General features: G+C 44.4%; 1 protein-coding gene across 1 annotated transcript; it reads left to right on the top strand.

Moving 5' to 3' along the window:
- Window positions 1–8125: 8125 nt before the first annotated feature.
- On the top strand, window positions 8126–18114 carry GPX7 (glutathione peroxidase 7). The gene is made up of 3 exons (XM_053242744.1): window positions 8126–8358; window positions 15557–15818; window positions 16512–18114. The coding sequence occupies exons 1-3, from the start codon at window positions 8140–8142 to the stop codon at window positions 16673–16675; spliced, it is 645 nt and encodes a 214-aa protein (XP_053098719.1). The 5' UTR covers window positions 8126–8139; the 3' UTR covers window positions 16676–18114.
- Window positions 18115–18679: the final 565 nt, after the last annotated feature.

Consider the following 18679-nt stretch of genomic DNA (forward strand, 5'->3'; position numbering starts at 1 on the left):
CCCGGCGCACCCTCATTAGATTGTTTTTGTGTCAAAATAGCACGACTCACAGAATACCACATGATGGGCAATCCACACCACAGCACGGGAGAGCCTTACAGAACAAATGGTAACCCTGTCCAGCCCCTAAGTACACATGCAAATCAACAACGGTGGTGTTTGATTTATTACTTTATTTTAAAATCTTCGAATGAGCAAATCTCAACCCCCAAGAACAACTCCTCCCTCCGGCACAGTCCTCAAACGGCCTTTTATCATAAACTTTCCCTTCTCGCCACATAAACACAGGGACTCAAAAACAGAGAATGCAAAGTGGGGTCCCGGCACCACAGCTGCCTGTGAGGGCTCGGGGCGGGTGGGGGAGAGATATAGGGGCTCACCAGTCCCCCCCCCCACAGCATAAGAGGCGTTCAAGGGGGGGAGACTCTAAAAGGAGGGTGAAGGAGGACAGCGAAGAAGGCCCTTGACGTGGGGAAGTCCGCTTCCCCCCACCCCGCAAAAAAAAAAAAAAAATCACTTCAACCCCAAGAAGGAAGGAGCTAGAAGCAGAGGGATGAAGCGGGGCCAAAGAGGAAGGGGTAGTATGTATTTTCTGCTCACTTCTTCGCCCGCGGACGCAAGTACCTGGCTGCTACCCCAGGGAGGTTCCGACCGTGTCCCCCTCCATGTCCTGCTCCGGAAGTCGGAGGCCCCGATACAAGCGCTTCAGTCTGGGCCGGCCGCCATGTCAGCCGCGGCGCGCACTGCATTGTGGGGGAGGGGAAAGGGGGGGGGGGACCGGACGGAGGCAGGCCGCGGCGGAGCCGAATCCCCCCACTCGCCGCCCTCAGCGCCGTGAGAGCGGAGCAAAGCCGCGGGCGGCGTTAAACACTCTCCTGCTCTCCTCCTCCACCCCTGCCAGCCCCCGTGAGACCCGCAGGATGATGAGCCGTTCTCCTTAAGGGCAGCAGGCACAGGCAGTCTCCTGGCTTTGGGGACTGAAAGCGCTCTCAGGGCTGGGCAGCCCATGCCGACCCTCCCACGGCGCCCGGCCGCGACTCCGGTCAAAAGTCGGCTGCGGGGTGTAATCTGCTTGCGATGGGGACGCGGGCTCTCAGCCGCTGCCCGCCTTGAGCCTCAGGATCATCAGCCAGGGTTGAACCTCCGGGATAGCTCAACAAATAATAAAGTATAGGTTGAAACCAGTTCTACACAGTTCTTGATCTTTTGAGAAGGAAAAACACAGCCTCGTCATCAAAGAAGCATTGCGCGAGCCTGCTATGCCTCCTTGTTGTTGTTTGTAAATGATATATAATCGTCATGAATCCAGAGAGACCTGTGGCGCTGTTGTCTCACACACACACACACACACACACACACACACACACACACACACAAAAGCAACAAACAAACAAACAACCCCAAATAGCTCGGAGGCACAGATCCTCAGAATACTTCTATGCAGACCCCAAAAAGGTAGCCCACTTGTCTGCAGGGCAGGTTCGATCTGTAAAATTGATGCTGCCAAGGTGTATAGATTCAAAACAAAATTATGTGTGAGTGTGAATAGTATGTGAAGGCAATGCTCATACTCCTATATGGAGCGGTGATGTAGTCACAAATTCAGAGGTGCAGGCGCTCTCCATGACAGCCCCCACAGCCACACGCACCATGACAGCCACATCAATCCTGTCATCAATGCGAGCCAAATCACGCACCTTTAAAAAAAAAAATTTATATCCCGCTCTTCCTCCAAGGAGCCCAGAGCCATGTACTACATACTTAAGTTTCTCCTCACAACAACCCTGTGAAGTAGGTTTGGCTGAGAACGAAGTGACTGGCCCAGAGTCACCCAGAAAGTATCATGGCTGAATTGGGATTTGAACTCAGGTCTCCCCGGTCTTAGTCACCCCTCATTTTGACTGATTGATTGATTAAGTGCCGTCAAGTCGATGCTGACTCTTAGTGACCACATAGATAGATTCTCTCCAGGATGATCTGTCTTCAACTTGGCCTTTAAGGTCTCTCAGTGGTGCATTCATTGCTGTCGTAATTGAGTCCATCCACCTTGCTGCTGGTTGTCCTCTTCTTCTCTTTCCTTCAACTTTCCCCAGCATTATGGACTTCTCAAGGGAGCTAGGTCTTCGCATAACGTATCCAAAGTATGATAGTTTGAGCCTGGTCACTTCTGCCTTGAGTGAAAATTCTGGATTGAGAATGGCCATTTAGATAGATGCAATAATTTGGGGTGGGGGTGGGGGTCTACCACAAGAAATCAAGATTATGTAGACTCTGTACTAAAATGAATGACTGGGAATGCCCACTGAAATGCTCTGGTTCTTTCCAAATGGCCATGGAATGCACTGAATTTCCAAATTTGCATTGAATGCATTGAATTTCCAAATGTCCAACGGCCATTCCATGGTCATTCAATGCATTGCATTACCATTTGGAAGGAACCAGTGCATTTCAGTGGGCATTCCCAGTCATTCGTTTTAGGATGTCCTGACACTGTCCACCGTAGGACTTGCATGCTGACAGTTCCAGATTCAATCCCTGGTAGCATCTCCAGGTAGGGATAGGAAAAGCTCCTGCCTGAAACCATGGAGAGTAGTGGTGTGCACAGAACCACGCAGCGCGGTCCGGCACTGAGGGGGGATCTACCTTTAAGGGTGGGGGGGGTAGAACTTACCCCTCTCGCCGCTCTTCCCCCTCCGGCGCTGCATTGCCTCCAACATGCATGCCTCCAACATGGCCTCCGAACCGGTTCGTGCACATCCCTAATGGAGAGCTACCGCCAGTCAGTGTAGACAATACGGAGCTAAATGGACAAATAGTCTGACTCAGTATAAGACAGCTTTTTAGGTTCCTAAGACAGTAGTCATAAATGGTTGGAACAGCAAGAGCAACACATTATTTCCATGTGGAAAGTCAAAGGCTTTGTGACCCTGGAGCAGGGGGAAGTACCAGGCCTGGGTCCCTGCCCCTCCATGCAGCACTATACCACTGATATGGAGGCCATCAAAATGTCCCAGGTGGCACCATGGCATTGTTTCTCATATGGGTGTACTGTCTGTAACATCTTGATCCTGTTTATGTTTATTTGGAAACAAAAATAATTCAGTGGTACGTACTCCCTATTAAGTGTGCGTAGAATTGCTCTGGACAACAAGTCTCCAAGCCAGCAGCCACCAAGAATATGCAGAGTGCAGACTGGAATGGAGACTCCGGGCAATCAGGCCAAATCACATAGTAAAAGGCATGAACTTTTATGTTCATATAATAAGAACATAAGAACAGCCCTGCTGGATCAGGCCCAAGGCCCATCTAGTCCAGCATCCTGGTATAAAAAAGTCTAAATATACATTTTTTTAAGTGGGGCCTCTCTGAGTGGGGAACTGGAACCTCCAACCCATTTGACAGCACAATCCTATACATGTTTATTCAGAAGTTAGTCCCACTAAGTATGGGCTTATTCTCAAGTGTACAAAGGATTGCAGTGTTCACTGGTTACCCTGCTAACTTTAGCATCATATCAAGTGGTGACTCGCTTATATTTTGCAGAAGGAAAGCAACAGACCCTATCCAGCTCCAGCACAGCATCTTTCCGGTAGCTTTGGGACAAGGAACCATCTTATCTGTGTAAACCTTTGAGTATGTTTTTGTTGAAAAGCAGGATGATGATGATGATGATGATGATGATGATGATGATGATGATGATACTGATACTCTTGCATACAAATGCCTGCTATGTAAGGCTAGCTCTAAGGAACCTGACGCTATGGAGATTTCAGTAGCCCCATAACTCCACTTGGGGGGCACTGGGGTGGCCCAGAACAAGTGGTGGTGTAGTGCACATAGTGTGCCAACCACCCCCATACCCAGAAGCCCATGGAGTACTGGGTTTTGTTTGTTTGTGAGGTGTTCTGAGTGTAGAGTCTCTGGTAGCATATGAGAGTGGATTCATTTTCAATGACAAACAATGAATCCACTCTCATTTGCTACCAGAGAACCTACACTCAGAACACCTCAGAAACAACAAAACCCAGTACCCCATGGGCTTCTGGGTATGGGGGTGGTTGGCACCCCCATACCCACTACACTACACCACCACTCGCTCTGGGCCACCCTAGTGCCCCCCAAGTGGAGTTACGGGGCTGCTGAAATCCCCATTATTCCCTATGGGGGGAAAGCTTAAAGAGGCACAAACTTCAGAAATTCTTCAAAAATCACTCCTTTGCCCAATTCCTTTGGAATCTGGATGGTAGCAGGCACCCATTGCAGCACTATCACTCTTCTGCCCCCGAAGCCCCTTTTCTGCCCCAAAGATGCACAAACTTTAGAAATTCTTTTAAAATCAACCCTTTGCCCAATAATTCTGAAACCTGGATGGTAGCAGGCACCCACTATGGCATTCCTAGGAGGCACCCACAGGCAGAAATGGGCACTGTCTGTCCCCATTGTCAGCACATCATCATTATCATCATCGACAACAACAGACCTTTGCAAAGAGCAAGGTTAACAACAACAACAACAACAACAACAACAGAGCTTTGCAAAGAACAAGGTTTCTAAAGGTCACACACATCCACTGTGTCACTCACCACATCCACTGTGTCCCACCATCCCCTCACCCACAGAAATACAATTGATCTACACACAGCAATGAAATGCACTGCCTCACACACCCCCTTCCAATGCAGGGTAACAGCAGAAGCAAGCAACCAAGATAACACAGATGCAGCAGACTAGGGCCAAAAACAGCATCAAATGTGCCCTGCCCTCCCTCCATTTCATCAACAAGCAACACACAACTACATCTGTGGCACCCAGCCATAAAAGCGGGTTAAGTAAGGAAGGGTGCAAAACAACATTCTGCCAGTGGAACAGCAAGGTTTTACCCCACCCCCAACTACACAAGCAGAAGAATGATGATGACAACAACTCCTGTTCCCAGTGGTCAGAGTAGCCTGGAGATCACCCATGGTCTTCTTGAGGAGAAGACCAGTGGGCAAAGCCCAACTCAGCATAGCTGCCTCATTTCGTGACAGCATAGAATGGCTCAAGTACTAAGACCAGCTTGGAAATGAGCTTCCAGTCCGCAGTGGACAGGTTGCACACATCCAAGCCATACCTTGCCAGGCTGTGGAAGGCTCCCTCTTGCTCCTCCAGGCGCTGGAGCAAGGGAAAGGTGGAGTTCCACCAGGTAGGAACATCGCGGGGGATCAGGTGTTCAGGCAGGCCCAGCTCAATCTGCCTCGCCTTGAGCAGACACCGTGGCTTTTCGCTCCGGTGGAAGTGGCCAGCAATCTTGCAGCACTGGTCCACAAGAGCGGCCATGGAAGCAGCAGGTTCTGGGGCAAGAACTAAACATAACCTCTGCTGGTGCTTGGACTTCGCCTCAAGCCCACGCAAATTCTGCACCACCAGGTTCAAAGTGTGTGCAACACAAGCAATGTGCACAAATTGAACCTGCCTGGCTGCCTTACTAATGTTGGCTGCGTTGTCGGTGGCGATGAAGCCTTGGCAGAGGTTTGGGACCCCGGCTAGCCAAGTCCCCACCTGTCAGTCCCTGATCGCTGATAACTCATCCAACCTGTGGTCTGTGTCTATCGCCTCTACATGCAACACTGCCCAAGAAGGCTTGCCTGCATGAGAGGAGATGGATACAGCTCCAGCAGAGTCAGATGTTCTCTCACTCTTATGCTGCCACCAGTGGGCTGTCAGGACATGAAGGCAGTGTGCAGCCCGCTGCAGCTCTTCCAGAGATCCACTGTGAAGTGCACACTGGTGCTAGGCCTGGCTGCACGCAACCAGGCCAACACAGCCTCCCTGCATGCACAGTACAGGAAGCACCACCCTCCTACTGAAGGTGGTGCGTGAGGGGCAGGGGTGTAACTATAGTAGGGCAAGGGGAGACAGTTGTCTGGGGGCCCCCTGCCTTGGGGGTCCCCCCCAGAGGTAAGTCACATGACTAACTCCCCCAGCCGCGCAGCCGCCTGGGCTTCCTTCAGTTGTATTCATCCTCCGAAATTGATGTGTTACTATGCTTTTTGTTACCACTATTCAGCCTCATTTTAAGATTTCTTTACTTCATGAGCTGAGCTTTAGTGGGGGGGGCACATTTTAAAATCTTGTCTTTGGGCCCATTCCAACCTTGCTACGCCCCTGGTGAGGGGATTTTGTACTCTGAGGCAAGCAGCTGGAGCAGACAGTGGAAGCCAACATTCTCCACTATATTAAAAGGTTCATCGTCCACAGCCATGATCTCCCCAGTGGCCCTGGTAATAAGATATGGTTTTGGGCGATCTCACTGCTTCCCCAGAGGCTGCACCCACCGCTCAGTCAGGCCAGGCAGACAAGAGAAGTCCAGCCTGTGCACCAAAGCAAGGGCGGGGGTGACTTGGGGAATAGGCCCCTGTTGCCCCACCACCACCACCACTGCCAGCAAGAAAAACCCTCCCCCTACCTGGCACTCTTCCACCCCTCCCAGCCATTTCTTTTGGGGCTTCTTTTTAAAACCCTGACTTAAAAAAAATATTTTTTGAAAGAATTGGGGGGCAACGGGCAGAAGTGAGGTGAGTGTCTCAGGAAAGGGGACACTCAGCTGGGAGAAGGGCCAAGAACAGGGGCTGGGCTGACTTCAGCAGAGTGTGCCCCCTGCAGTTGGGGGTGGGTGGGTGGTAAGGGAGGAGGCTAGACTAGAGTCTGTGCCCACTCAGAGCCTGTAGGCTGCTGGGCACAAAGTTGGGGGTGGGTGGGTGGTAAGGGAGGAGGCTAGCTAGCGTCTGTGCCCACTGCCCACTCAGAGCCTGTAGGCTGCTGGGCTGGGCACTAGAGAGGAAACAGACACAATACAATAGGCTGCTGCTGCTGGACTACTGGCCTGGGGTGATGGCTGGCTGAAGGCTTTGCATGTTTAAAGCAAAGTTGGGGCTGGGGGGTAAATGGGTACAGTGAGGAGGCTGGAGTGTGTGCCCACTCAGAGCCTGTAGGCTGCTGGGCAGAGAATATTAATAATAATATATATATATTGGGCACAGAGGGCTGGAGAACAGGCTTTCTGTTTTTAAAAAATGCAAAAAAAAAAAAAATTAGAATGGAGGAAAAGACAGATTTTTTTTTTTTAAACCACAAGGCTATGCTACCCTTCTAACCACCTACTAGTACTAGCTAACGGGGATCCCTCCCATAGACAGAACCCCTATTTAAAAACCCCTATTAAATGTGTAGCTGATATCTGAGGAAACCTCTGAAACCAGAGGCACTTGGTGCATTTCTAGCGGTTAGGAGGTGCTCTTCAGAGCTCTGCATATCTTGTCTTATCCCATCACCAGCAAAACCAGAATAAAGTATGTATATAAAATAACATAAGTATATATAACTATACTTAACTTGCATATTTTAAACCAGCTGCAAAATTTAGCTTTTTAAAAATGAAGACTTGGAAAGGAAAATGATTAGGATAGGAAAAATAGGACAGGTTAGGGCAAGTGGGTGTGATCAGAAAAAGGAATAAAAATGACTGTATTGAAAATATACTCAGGTGCCAAAATACTTAAATCACAGCATCAGACTTTATATGTTGCAAATCAGAATATATAAATATTTATTTTGTGCACTGCTCTCTTCTTTGTCAATTGCCTAAAGCTTCAGGGTAGGTTTACAGGATTCATTTTCTTTTGGATGAGAGAGCTCTGGAGGAATATGGTGCCTTTTGTAATAAACTTTTTAATTTGCAGACATATGTACAGGTTGAACAAGTATGTACAGAGGGAAACAGTATTATTTCAAAGGTGCATAACTCTCTCAAAACAGCATCATCTATTGTTCACAGTCATCTTACTTAGGCTCTGGTCATGAGGTTTGTAGGTTTTTGTATTGTTTCAAAAACCGGAAAGAGCCTGTTTGACCTACAATGGGACCAAAGAAATGCATACTTACTCCTAACCTTAGATGCTCTAAAGTGAACATGGTGTGCCAACCTCTGTAAAAGCAGGCCAGCTTTTTATTAGTATAGACCTTGTGGCATTCTGAAGGAGAGGGAGATTCCTTTGATTCTAGAGAGAAAGAAACTGCTGCAATCTTCTTTTTGCAGCAGCGGTCGCAACTTCTTTCCGGCAGCGCTTTGCGATGATAGAGGAGGTCTGTGCAGCGCTTATGTGCAGTATGTTAGACCCTGAGGGCAGTGTGGAGCAGCAGAAAGTTAATTCTTCCTTTTCCAAAGTGTTTCTCATCCCTTTAGTCATGCTGATCGCAGTAGGAGCATTGCTCTTGTTAGCATTTTCTGCCTCCGTGCAGAAAGAGGACGATTTTTACTCCTTTAAAGTGGTGAATATCAGGGGCAAGCTAGTCTCTCTGGAGAAGTACAGAGGCTCGGTAAGTTTGCAAGGAGATCAGCCTCTGCTGCCACAACTAACCAGAACAAATAATCTCGGCATGCCTGCATGAGACGAACGGGGAGGGAGGGAGAGTGCATATTGAACTGGCTAGTAGAAAAGTTGTCGATGGTCTCTTTTGGGGGGCGTCTTTTCTCGCGTTGCCTGCTGCTTTACGTCTCCGGTTCTATATGACTTTATTAAAGTTTGCAGTCGACTCCTTTTCTGCGTGTGTGTGTGTTTTAGAGCTTCTTTCATCTCATCAGACTGCTCTCTGCGTATACGTGGCAGGCAGGCAAGACACGCTGCCTTCCATTCATGGGCAGCGACTACGGGCTGTAAAGCATGAAGGGATCCACACACGGATTTTTCCAAACGTTTTCAAGACCTACATTGCAAAGTACTGTATTGGTTGCCTTCTGTGAATGGGGGTTACTTTTGCTTAATCAGGATGGAAAAAAAGTGGGGTGGGGTGGAGATACCCAGTATTGTACTAATATACAAGTAAATTCGGCTTAACATATCACCGCAATTTTGCAACAAAGCAAAAGCATTCACTTGGTTTCATAATTACATCTTCTGGAATTGGGTGCTTACCTAATGCAGAAAGTTGGAGAGTTACCTGGAAACATCCCAGTAGATAGCTGATGATATATTCCCAGTGGTGCCTTTTAATGCATCCCTTTTAGATATTTGATAATCAGGGGCGTAACAAGGCTGGAGTGGGCCCAGAGACAAAATTTTAAAATGGGCCCCTCGCTGATACACACACACTTCACATGTGACTTGCCTCTGGGGGGCCCCTTGAGGCGTGGGGGCCCCCAGGCAGCCACCTCCCCTTGCCTAATAGTAGTTACGCCCCTGTTGATAACGTTCTTGTGCTAGAGACCTGTTTATATCCCCCCCCCCAAGTATTGAGATTTAATGCATGGCAGCATGGCAATGTGTGTGTGTGTTATTAACAAAGAGCTTTTATTAGTAGTAGAAATAATAATGATCCATGGCTTCTTTATAGTGTTCAGATCTTGTATGTAGTATAATAATATGGATTCTTTATTCATTGCTAGAACCATTAAGATCCAAAAATCACTAATTTCTGCTGCCAGTTCGTACTGCAGGTTAAAGTATAAATGCCTCTGCACAATCCACTGAGAAATTCTCTTGCACCATCCTCAATAAACATCTGTATGTGCACATATTCATTCAAGTGCATTGCAGTGGGGATATACAGGGAAATTTCCCAGTGAGTTGGTTTCCCCCATAATATACTTTATCTTGACCTCCTCTTTATTGCCAAATATGTGCATGAGGGCAGAACTGTGGTTACTTAAGCTCTTTTCAGACATTAGGTTAGACGAGTGTACAAATGTCTGTACACTCTTACATGTTTTTGTGTGAATTACTATACCTGCATTCATTTTAAGAGTTAATCTAGGTACAGCCCCTCAAATGCATGGTACAGACACAGTGCACTGCTGTACCTGTGTTCAACATAACATTTGAATAACTGTACCTGTGTACCCTGTATGAATACTTGTATGAGTATTCAGCATAATATCTGAGTAAGGCTTTCATGATGAAAGCATTATATATCCTCAAAAGAAGATTTGTACTGCAAATAAACACACTTATTTTTCCATAACCATAATGAGTTGTCTGATATGTCAGTCTCAGAAAACTCATGATGGTTATGGAAAAATAAGTTAAAATCAAGAGCTCACTATTTTGAGTTTTTAAAATGGTAAAAATTATTTTGTCATTTATTTGATTTTAATTCCATTTGCTTACAGTTCCCATTCAGAATATATCCTATAACACCTAGCTAGAAATTGTAGAATAATATGGAAACATAATGACTAACAATGGCAAAATTACTCATGCGAGCCCTGCTGAAATTAATGGGACAAGTTAGTTATGATTAACTCGTCCCATTCATTTTAATGGGACTACTCATGAGTAACTTAGCCTGGCTGTCAATCCTCGGATCTTCCAATCTGAAGCAGCGCATGCTTTTAAAAAACTGCATGAGGAATTATGGCTATGCATACAGGTGTGTCAGTTGAAAATGTGATTTTACAGGTCACTGCAGATCAGGGGTTGACAGAAGGTAGATCAGGAAGTACTGGTAGAAAGACAGATTATTTGCAGTTGATGGACAAGGGTTTCTGAGGGTGGTTTCAGGTGCCTGGCAGCAACTGGCAGTTCCCGGTGAGGGTGCACCCCCAGCATGAGCCACAAATGCTACGCATTTCATGTTGTCTGTGAACCCACCAATGTCAGGTTGCCGAGTAGTCTTCTCCCGCAAAGAACCCAACATCTGTACCCAAGGCTTGAAACTGAGTGGCAGAGGGAAGTGCTGCTCACCAGTGCAACCTTGGTGGGTTCAGACGACACAAAATGTGCTGAATGTCTGGCTCACACCAGGAGCATGCACTAGCTGGGAACTGGTAGTTGTTGTCACCAGAACCTCCCCTGACTCCCAGTTGTTTAACATTAGCAACAAGTAAAGAGCTTTCCTCCCCACCACCACCACCCCATTCAAGTAATGTTGCTGAAACAAATAAAAACTTGTGTGGAAGAACAGTGAGCTCTGTTCTGGTACAGAAAACTAATTCCTGAGCTGGACATGTGCTCAGTGGCAGCCTTGTCCTTCATTCTAAGTGTGCATCTGCCCCTCTGAGCCACTATTTTGCACCCAGCTCTCTCTCTGGTTACGGGGTCCAGCTCTAGGATAAAACAAAGTAGATCCTGCAAGCTTAGGACATAGGAAACTGCCTTCTACCAAGTCAGACCATTTGTCCATCTAGCTCAGTATTGTCTCCACAGACTGGCCGCGGTTTCTCCAAGGTTACAGGCAGGAGTCCCTCTCAGCCCTATCTGGAGATGCCAGGGTGGGAACTTGGAACCTTCTGCATGCAAGCATATGCTCTTCCCAGAGCGGTGCCATCCCCTAAGGCAGGGATCCTCAACGTTGGGCCCCCAGATGTTCTTGGACTTCAACTCCCATAATCCCCAGCCAAAGGCCACTGGGCCTGGGGATTATGGGAGCTGAAGTCCAAGAACATCTGGGGGCCCAACACTGAGGATCCCTGCCCTAAGGGGTATATCTTACAATGCTCACATACAGAGCCTCTTCTCACAAACAGTGAGAAGGGCTCACGGGCGGACTGCGGGGAAGGTGAGTTAAACCTACCTTCCCCGCAAATGATTATCTCGCCTTCCCTGGGTGGGGGTATCGCCTGCCCAGATGAGCAAAGGCTCTACCAGCAACTCCGAGGGTCAGAATGCCAGTCACTTGGGAAAGTTAAACTAGACTTTAGAACAACCCCTAAACTAGACTTTAGGACAATGGGAGTATTGGTAAAAATGTAAAGTTGTGCAGGCGAGTCGGTGTCGACTCCTGGCGACCACAGAGACATGTGGTTTTCTTTGGTAGAATACAGGAGGGGTTTACCATTGCCATCTCCCGCGCAGTATGAGATGATGCCTTTCAGCTTCTTCCTATATCACTACTGCCTAATATACAGTAGGTGTTTCCCATAGTCTTGTACTGGTATATTCTATTAACGTTTCGTAGTATTATGCACTTTTCCTGTAGCATCAGGAACTGACTGCACTGAATGCCAGATATTAATAAAACTGGTTAGACCCAAGAAGGCTGTTCTTATCAGAGATCTGGATGTTTATTACTTGTCAAATCCAATCTATTTTTGTAGAATCACTATCCTGTACTTCTTTTTGTGATGAGTTCTTAAACCAGACTCTGAAGTACTATTTAATTATGTACTGGATCATGATCTAAAATATCAATAATCTCCATTATGTGTTTCCCCCCACAGGTGTTCCTTGGTGATGACAGTGTTGTATGTCTGTCAGAGCCAGCAGAAAGCTTATGTATTTCTGTATTTTAGGGCATCAGTTTTACTGCTATGAGATGATTTCACTGTTATATGCATTACTGGTACTCTGCACTAGGAGTACACAGACACCAGGAGTGGACAGAGAGGAGAGCTGGTCTTGTGGTAGCAAGCAAGAATTTGGACTGGTTTGCATCTGAATGGGAGACTACGAGGCTATTCATTCACACGTACAAAACCGGGCGAAGGGAGCCCAGCCTGGTTTTGGACACACGTGTGAATTGCTGTGATCGGGCCGATCCCCACAGCTCCACACCAACAAACTCACCTATTTAGCCACCCAGTAAAACGAGGTTGAGGGAGTGAGTGCTCCCTTAGCCCCACTTTTTTGCTCATGTGAAACAAAAGCAAAGTGTTTCACACACTCGGGGAGGGGGGATTTCCATAATGCACCATGCACTTGCTTCAGGGGAGCAGGGCAACGCACTGTGGCTATCAGTGAAAATGCAGCAGCAATAGAAGACGAGAAACACGTCCTGTTCTGAAAAACTGATCTGACCCCTGTCCATAAATGAACAATATCTTTAAATCACATAGTCTTTTTAAAAATTAAAATTAAATTTTAAATTAATTTAAATTGATTTTAAATTAATTTAAATTGATTTTAAATTAAATTTAGTGTTGTCCATTTCATTCAGTATCACCTTCTACATAAATCCCACATCTATTTCTTTTAAATGATTGCTGTTACTACACTCCCCCATACTGAATACTCTGATCATACTCCTTCGTAACAAGCCTTACTTCATATTCTTCCTGTCTCTGCCTCCCTTTCCACACCTTCCTCTGTGTCTCGCTTGTGTGTCAATTTTAAATTGTGAGCTTTTGTAGCAGAGCTCTTTTTTTCTCATTCTTTGTTAAGTGCCATGCCCAGCATATGGATGGCACTGTATAAATAAAGACATAGATAAATAATTCCAGACTTCCCCCTGCTCCTGTCAAATGTTATGACCTCCTAACTATTTGTAAAAGTAAACTGGTTGTACTTATGTTAAGTATAATCAAATTCGCCTCTTTTCCTGGGTGAAAACTTATTCTAGTTCTTCAGTAATCACTTTGCTTTTGTTTCACAGTGCCGTAGTTATTACTCCACATTTTTACTTCATCTTCAACTTGTTTAGAGTAGCAAAATGTGAAGTCCTAGCTGTGAACACTAGATGGCAAACTTGATTTCCACTCTCAACTTTTGTATGTTGATATCTTATGTACATAAGAACTTTGGCTCTTATCATCTGAACGATGAATGAATATCTGTTGGCAGAAACTAGGAAAGGCCCATTCCATCTTAGTTTTATACCTATGGATAGGGACAATCCATCCAAGAGAGAAGAATTTCCCTTTTTGCCCTGAATGTTTACAATGTAAGTATAAGTAACAGGTGTTTGTCAATTCAAACTAGATTGATATTTGTAATCTAGAGATAAATTGAAAAGCATGTGGAAGTCTTCTTGCACAGACCCTTTTTTTCCATGCTTCTTAAAAACGAACTCCAGTTGTTTTAGTCTATGGATTTCCACACTGCACAACATACAGCAGTCTATCTATCTATCTATCTATCTGTCTATCTATCTATCTATCTATCTATCTATCTATCTATCTATCTATCTATGCATAGTAGCCACCTAATGTCTCAGCGGGGAAATGCTGAGCAGAATGTTGCTGGTTCAAATCCCTACTGGTATGTTTCCCAGACACCTATATCGGGCGGCAGCAATATAGGAAGATGCTGAAAGGTTTAATCTGATACTGTGCAGGGGGAGGCCATGGTAAACACCTCCTATATTCTGCCAAAGACAACCACAGGGCTCTGTGGTCACCAGGAGTCGAAATTGACTTGACAGCACACTTTGCATACTTTATATATGCATAAGGGAGCTTACAACAGATGTGTTATCTTTTACAAAATGGCTTGTAGGGGCCGAGGTGGATTTTATGTCACTAATTGTATTTTGTTATTGTATTAGTCGGTTATTGTATTATGATCTGTAGACTAATAAAGGCATATTGATGATTTATTTATTTATTTGATTTCTATACCACTCTTCCAAAAATAGATCAAGGCAGTTTACACAGAGAAATAATAAATAAATAAGATGGATTCCTGTCCCCAAAGGGCTCACAATCTAAAAAGAAACATAAGAAAGACACTAGCAACAGTAACTGGAGGTTCTGTGCTGGGGGTGGATAGGGCCAGTTACTCTCCCCCTGTTAAATAAAAGAGAATCACTACGTTAAAAAGTGCCTCTTTGTCAGGTTAGCAGGGGTTGATTTGATGATGATTTTAGAGTAACTACTATGAATTATGCTAGAGTCCCACTGTGTGCAGCTCTAAAACTTCAGTAATTTCGCCCTTTTCAACCTGGAATATGGGATAGATTTTGAAAAATGGGGCGGATTTTGTAGGTTTACTAGTCAAATGGCTTCTTTATACATCTGAGAGGACACAGTAAAATAAGCACCGCACTTCGTTGTCTGCTCAGGTCTGTGGAGATGCAAGATGTATATTGCAGTTGGGCACAGCAGGTTTTTTTGCCTATATCCACAAGGGTAAGACTAAGCATAGCAATTCCTAACTGATGCCTTGTGTGAAGAGATGCTCGTGCTCTGGTGAGCGGGGTGTGTGTGGGGGTGTGTGGATCACAAAGCCAGGCTAAAATGATCTGAGTCTGGGGATTTTCCATGGGTTTTAGGAAAGCACAAACAGGCCTGACTTCATTCAAATGAGAACATGGTATCATCCAAAGAGAAGGTCGTTGCTGTAAAGAGATAATGGCTCACAAGGGTTACAGTGCAAACAAGTCCATATCTAATACTTCTGATCTTTGATTCCTCATAGGAGAAAACAATGAAGTATTGGTTAGGCCCAGACGCCTGCTGAGAAGAATACCCTCTTCTCTACTTGGTTCCCGTCTCATTGAAAGTTAGGCATGCCTCGAGCTTCCTCGAGTTAATTTAGTCAGGATATCAGTCACTAAAAGTTAGTGATTTAGTTGTATAGAACACTTATTCAAATGCAGATAAAGGGTGACATTAACAAAAATAGAAAGTTTCAGATTATTTTATTTCCGTATCTATGTGATGATATTCCAATTAAGTTGAATGTTTTAAAAAATACCAAAGGTGTAAGTTTAATTTTATAACCTTGAATGTCACATGTATTGAGGTCCTGCAATAATTATTTTATTTGATAAGTTAATTTGTCAGTTAAAATCAAGGTAGTGTACAAATGAAATAAGTCCTATCAATTAACAATTCTGCATTTCAACTTTATTTTTCCTGTAGGTATCATTAGTTGTCAATGTTGCAAGTGAATGTGGATACACTGACAGCCACTACAAAGCTCTGCAACAGCTCCAGAGAGAATACGGCCCATATCATTTTAATGTACTAGCATTCCCCTGTAATCAGTTTGGGCAGCAAGAACCAGATAATAATAAAGAAATTGAGAGTTTTGCTCGCAAAACATATGGAGTCTCCTTCCCCATGTTCAGCAAGATAGCAGTCAAAGGCTCTGGGGCAAATCCAGCCTTCAAATATTTAACTGGTGAGTCTAGCACGCAGACCCAAGCGGCTAATTTACTGGCTTTGAATAGTTGTATATAGAATTGTAATGATGACATTGTAATTAGAGTCTCCATTTCAGATTGGAGTGTAGGGGGAGTTGGAAACATTTAAGGTCCAAGCGCCAACTTTTAAAATGCATTTTATTTAATATAATATATTCTTCTACATGTAGTCAAATGAGCAGAGTCTTTGAAGAGTTGTATTAGAATGATAACCTTGTTTAGTATTTTTACATTGGTACAATTATTTGACCTCAAAATCATTTCCTGTTAAACTGTTGTACCATTGCAAATATATTAATCCACTTATGCCACTGCTAAAATATTTTGGTATTCCTGCCTCATATCATTTTGGAATAATTGGGTTATTTCATAATGGTCCATTGACTTTTACAGTATTTGCCCTGGCAGTCGGAATATATAGAAAAAGATTAATGCTGTAGTCCTAAACACACTTGTAAGTGCAGTAAAAAAAACACCTAGATTTATAAGCATATTTATGAGCATATTTTCCAGATCTTTTACCTACTTTAGATTTCCTAAGATTTTGCTTAACTTCCGTTTTTAATATGTCAACCAAATGTGTTCCTTAATCTCCCATGCCCTTTTATCATAGAATGAGATGGGATTTTCCCGCTCTGTCTTTCATGTTTATATTTTATTTTGCAATGTAGAATCGACTGGAGAGGAGCCAACCTGGAACTTCTGGAAATACCTTGTAAATCCCAATGGGAAAGTGGTAAAGGCCTGGGACTCTACTGTCACTCTTGAAGAAATAAAACCTCACGTAACTGAGCTTGTGAGGAATATCATCCTGAAGAAAAAAGATGAACTGTGATTTTCAAAACACTGTGTTTATACCTCTAATTTCACATGGGCCATGATTTCAGCAATTACATTCCTAAAAGAAAATATAGCCAACAGACATAATATCTGTCAACAGATGTTAGCCCCCATTCCCTGAGCACAAGTTTCGTTTTTGTTTTGTCTTATATTTGATCCATATTACTGAGCAGACCAAAAGGAAATGTTTTCCTGTTAGGAAAAACAAAACCAGTTGTGGGGATATATTTATTTCCCATTTCAAGTCATTGACTAATTGGCAGGAAGAGCCAATTAGGATCTCTCTAGGCAGATAGCCCTAGGCCAGACAGAACTTCTGAGAGGAATCTTATAGGAGCTACCCTCCAACTGTCACAATTTTTGTTCATGAATTTCATTTGCAGGATACATCCCAGAATGAGTAAACTAAAGCCTAGCCCGTGTATGGTTATAAGGAGCAGTCGTTAAGCTGGGGAAGCATAGAGTGCTTCTGTCCTAGTATTGACACTGCTCACTCATTTACTTCTGAAAATCTAAACAACGTTCATCCCAAACCACTGCATTTCTATGTTTTCCCCACTGTTGTCCTATTTTTTCCCCAAAGGCTGTAAAACAAACAAACAGATTTCCACTGAAATCCCAGTATTGTCTTTTTAGGTATTAACTGACTTGTAACAGTATAGTTTAGCTGGAGGGGAGGAATGGCTGGTGACATTGTGTAATCCTATCTCTTGGCTCCCCTCCACCCCCAGTGACACCCCCATCCATCTCCATCACCGTTATCTTTTTTTAAAAAGCACTGTGAAAGTTTACATCAGCAGCAGTCTGGAGAAGCCTGGTAAAACTCAAAAGCTTCTAGGCAAAAGACTGGGCAACTGTCTGCATCAGCCTTGAAGTACATACTAATTTTTTAAACTATGGATGAAAATGACAAGCTTTCTCCCTACTTCTGCAGTGAGTCCAGAGAAGCCCAGTGAAGGCTTCCCTGGACCCACCAGGGGACGCTGGGCTCAGGTCTGACTGTGGCTGAATCTTCCATTCCAGTGAACTATTTTTCCCCTTTTGAAGGGACTAGATAACGTGCAATTAATCACTCAACAAGGCTTGCACTAATATGGCATTGTGTTTAAAAAAAAATCTTGTTGTTTGGAAGCACCCGTACATGAGTGTAGCTATAACTGAGCGGATGGGTTCAAAGAACCCAGGCCCCCCAGTTCTTGAGAGGCCCCCAGCTCTACCCCTCCCTATTTTCTTCATTATCTCCTTTATGCAGAGGCATGAACATGGGCCCCTCTCCCCTAGCTACACCCCTGACCTATAGTGTTCTTCTGGTGTAAGCACATTGTTGTAATTAAGTAACTCAGAATGGGAACTGTCTTCTTATAAGTGCTATTGAAGGGAGTGGGGAATTTTCCTTAACCTCATTGAAATAAAAAGGGATTCTTATATAAAGTCATCAAATGTTTCTTAACTTCTTTAACATTCCAATTTCAATCAATTTATTGCGGCCGTAGGCCATACAGAAAACATACAAGAATTAAAAGAAAATTAAAAACAGAATATACCAGCAGTTAGTATGGTACATAATAATGAACAGTAGCTCCTAAAATTTAGATCTTAAACAGGATCTTAGTCTAATAGCAACATAAAAGAATTTTGCCGCCACCTTGGTGATTTCATTGTCTAGATCCTCAAGACAAAAATTCAAATAAAAGGGGACAGCTCTTCCTGGAAAATGCTCCAATAGAGGGAATATGAGATCTTTTCTGGTATCAGAATACAGGGAGCAATAGAGCAGCACATGCGAAACAGTTTCAGGAAGGCCTGCACCACAGGGGCATAGGCCATAATCTGAAGATCCCTTGCAAAATCTTTTTTCCAGAAGGGCTGAAGGCAACACGTTTATGCGGGCCCTAGTAAAAGCTATCCTAAACTTAGGAAAGTGTAGGGAAGCTAAATACAGGTGAAACTCGGAAAATTAGAATATCGTGCAAAAGTCCATTAATTTCAGTAATGCAAA

The sequence above is a fragment of the Hemicordylus capensis genome, chromosome 4 (assembly GCF_027244095.1).
Source record: "Hemicordylus capensis ecotype Gifberg chromosome 4, rHemCap1.1.pri, whole genome shotgun sequence".
Classification (NCBI taxonomy): Eukaryota; Metazoa; Chordata; class Lepidosauria; order Squamata; family Cordylidae; genus Hemicordylus; species Hemicordylus capensis.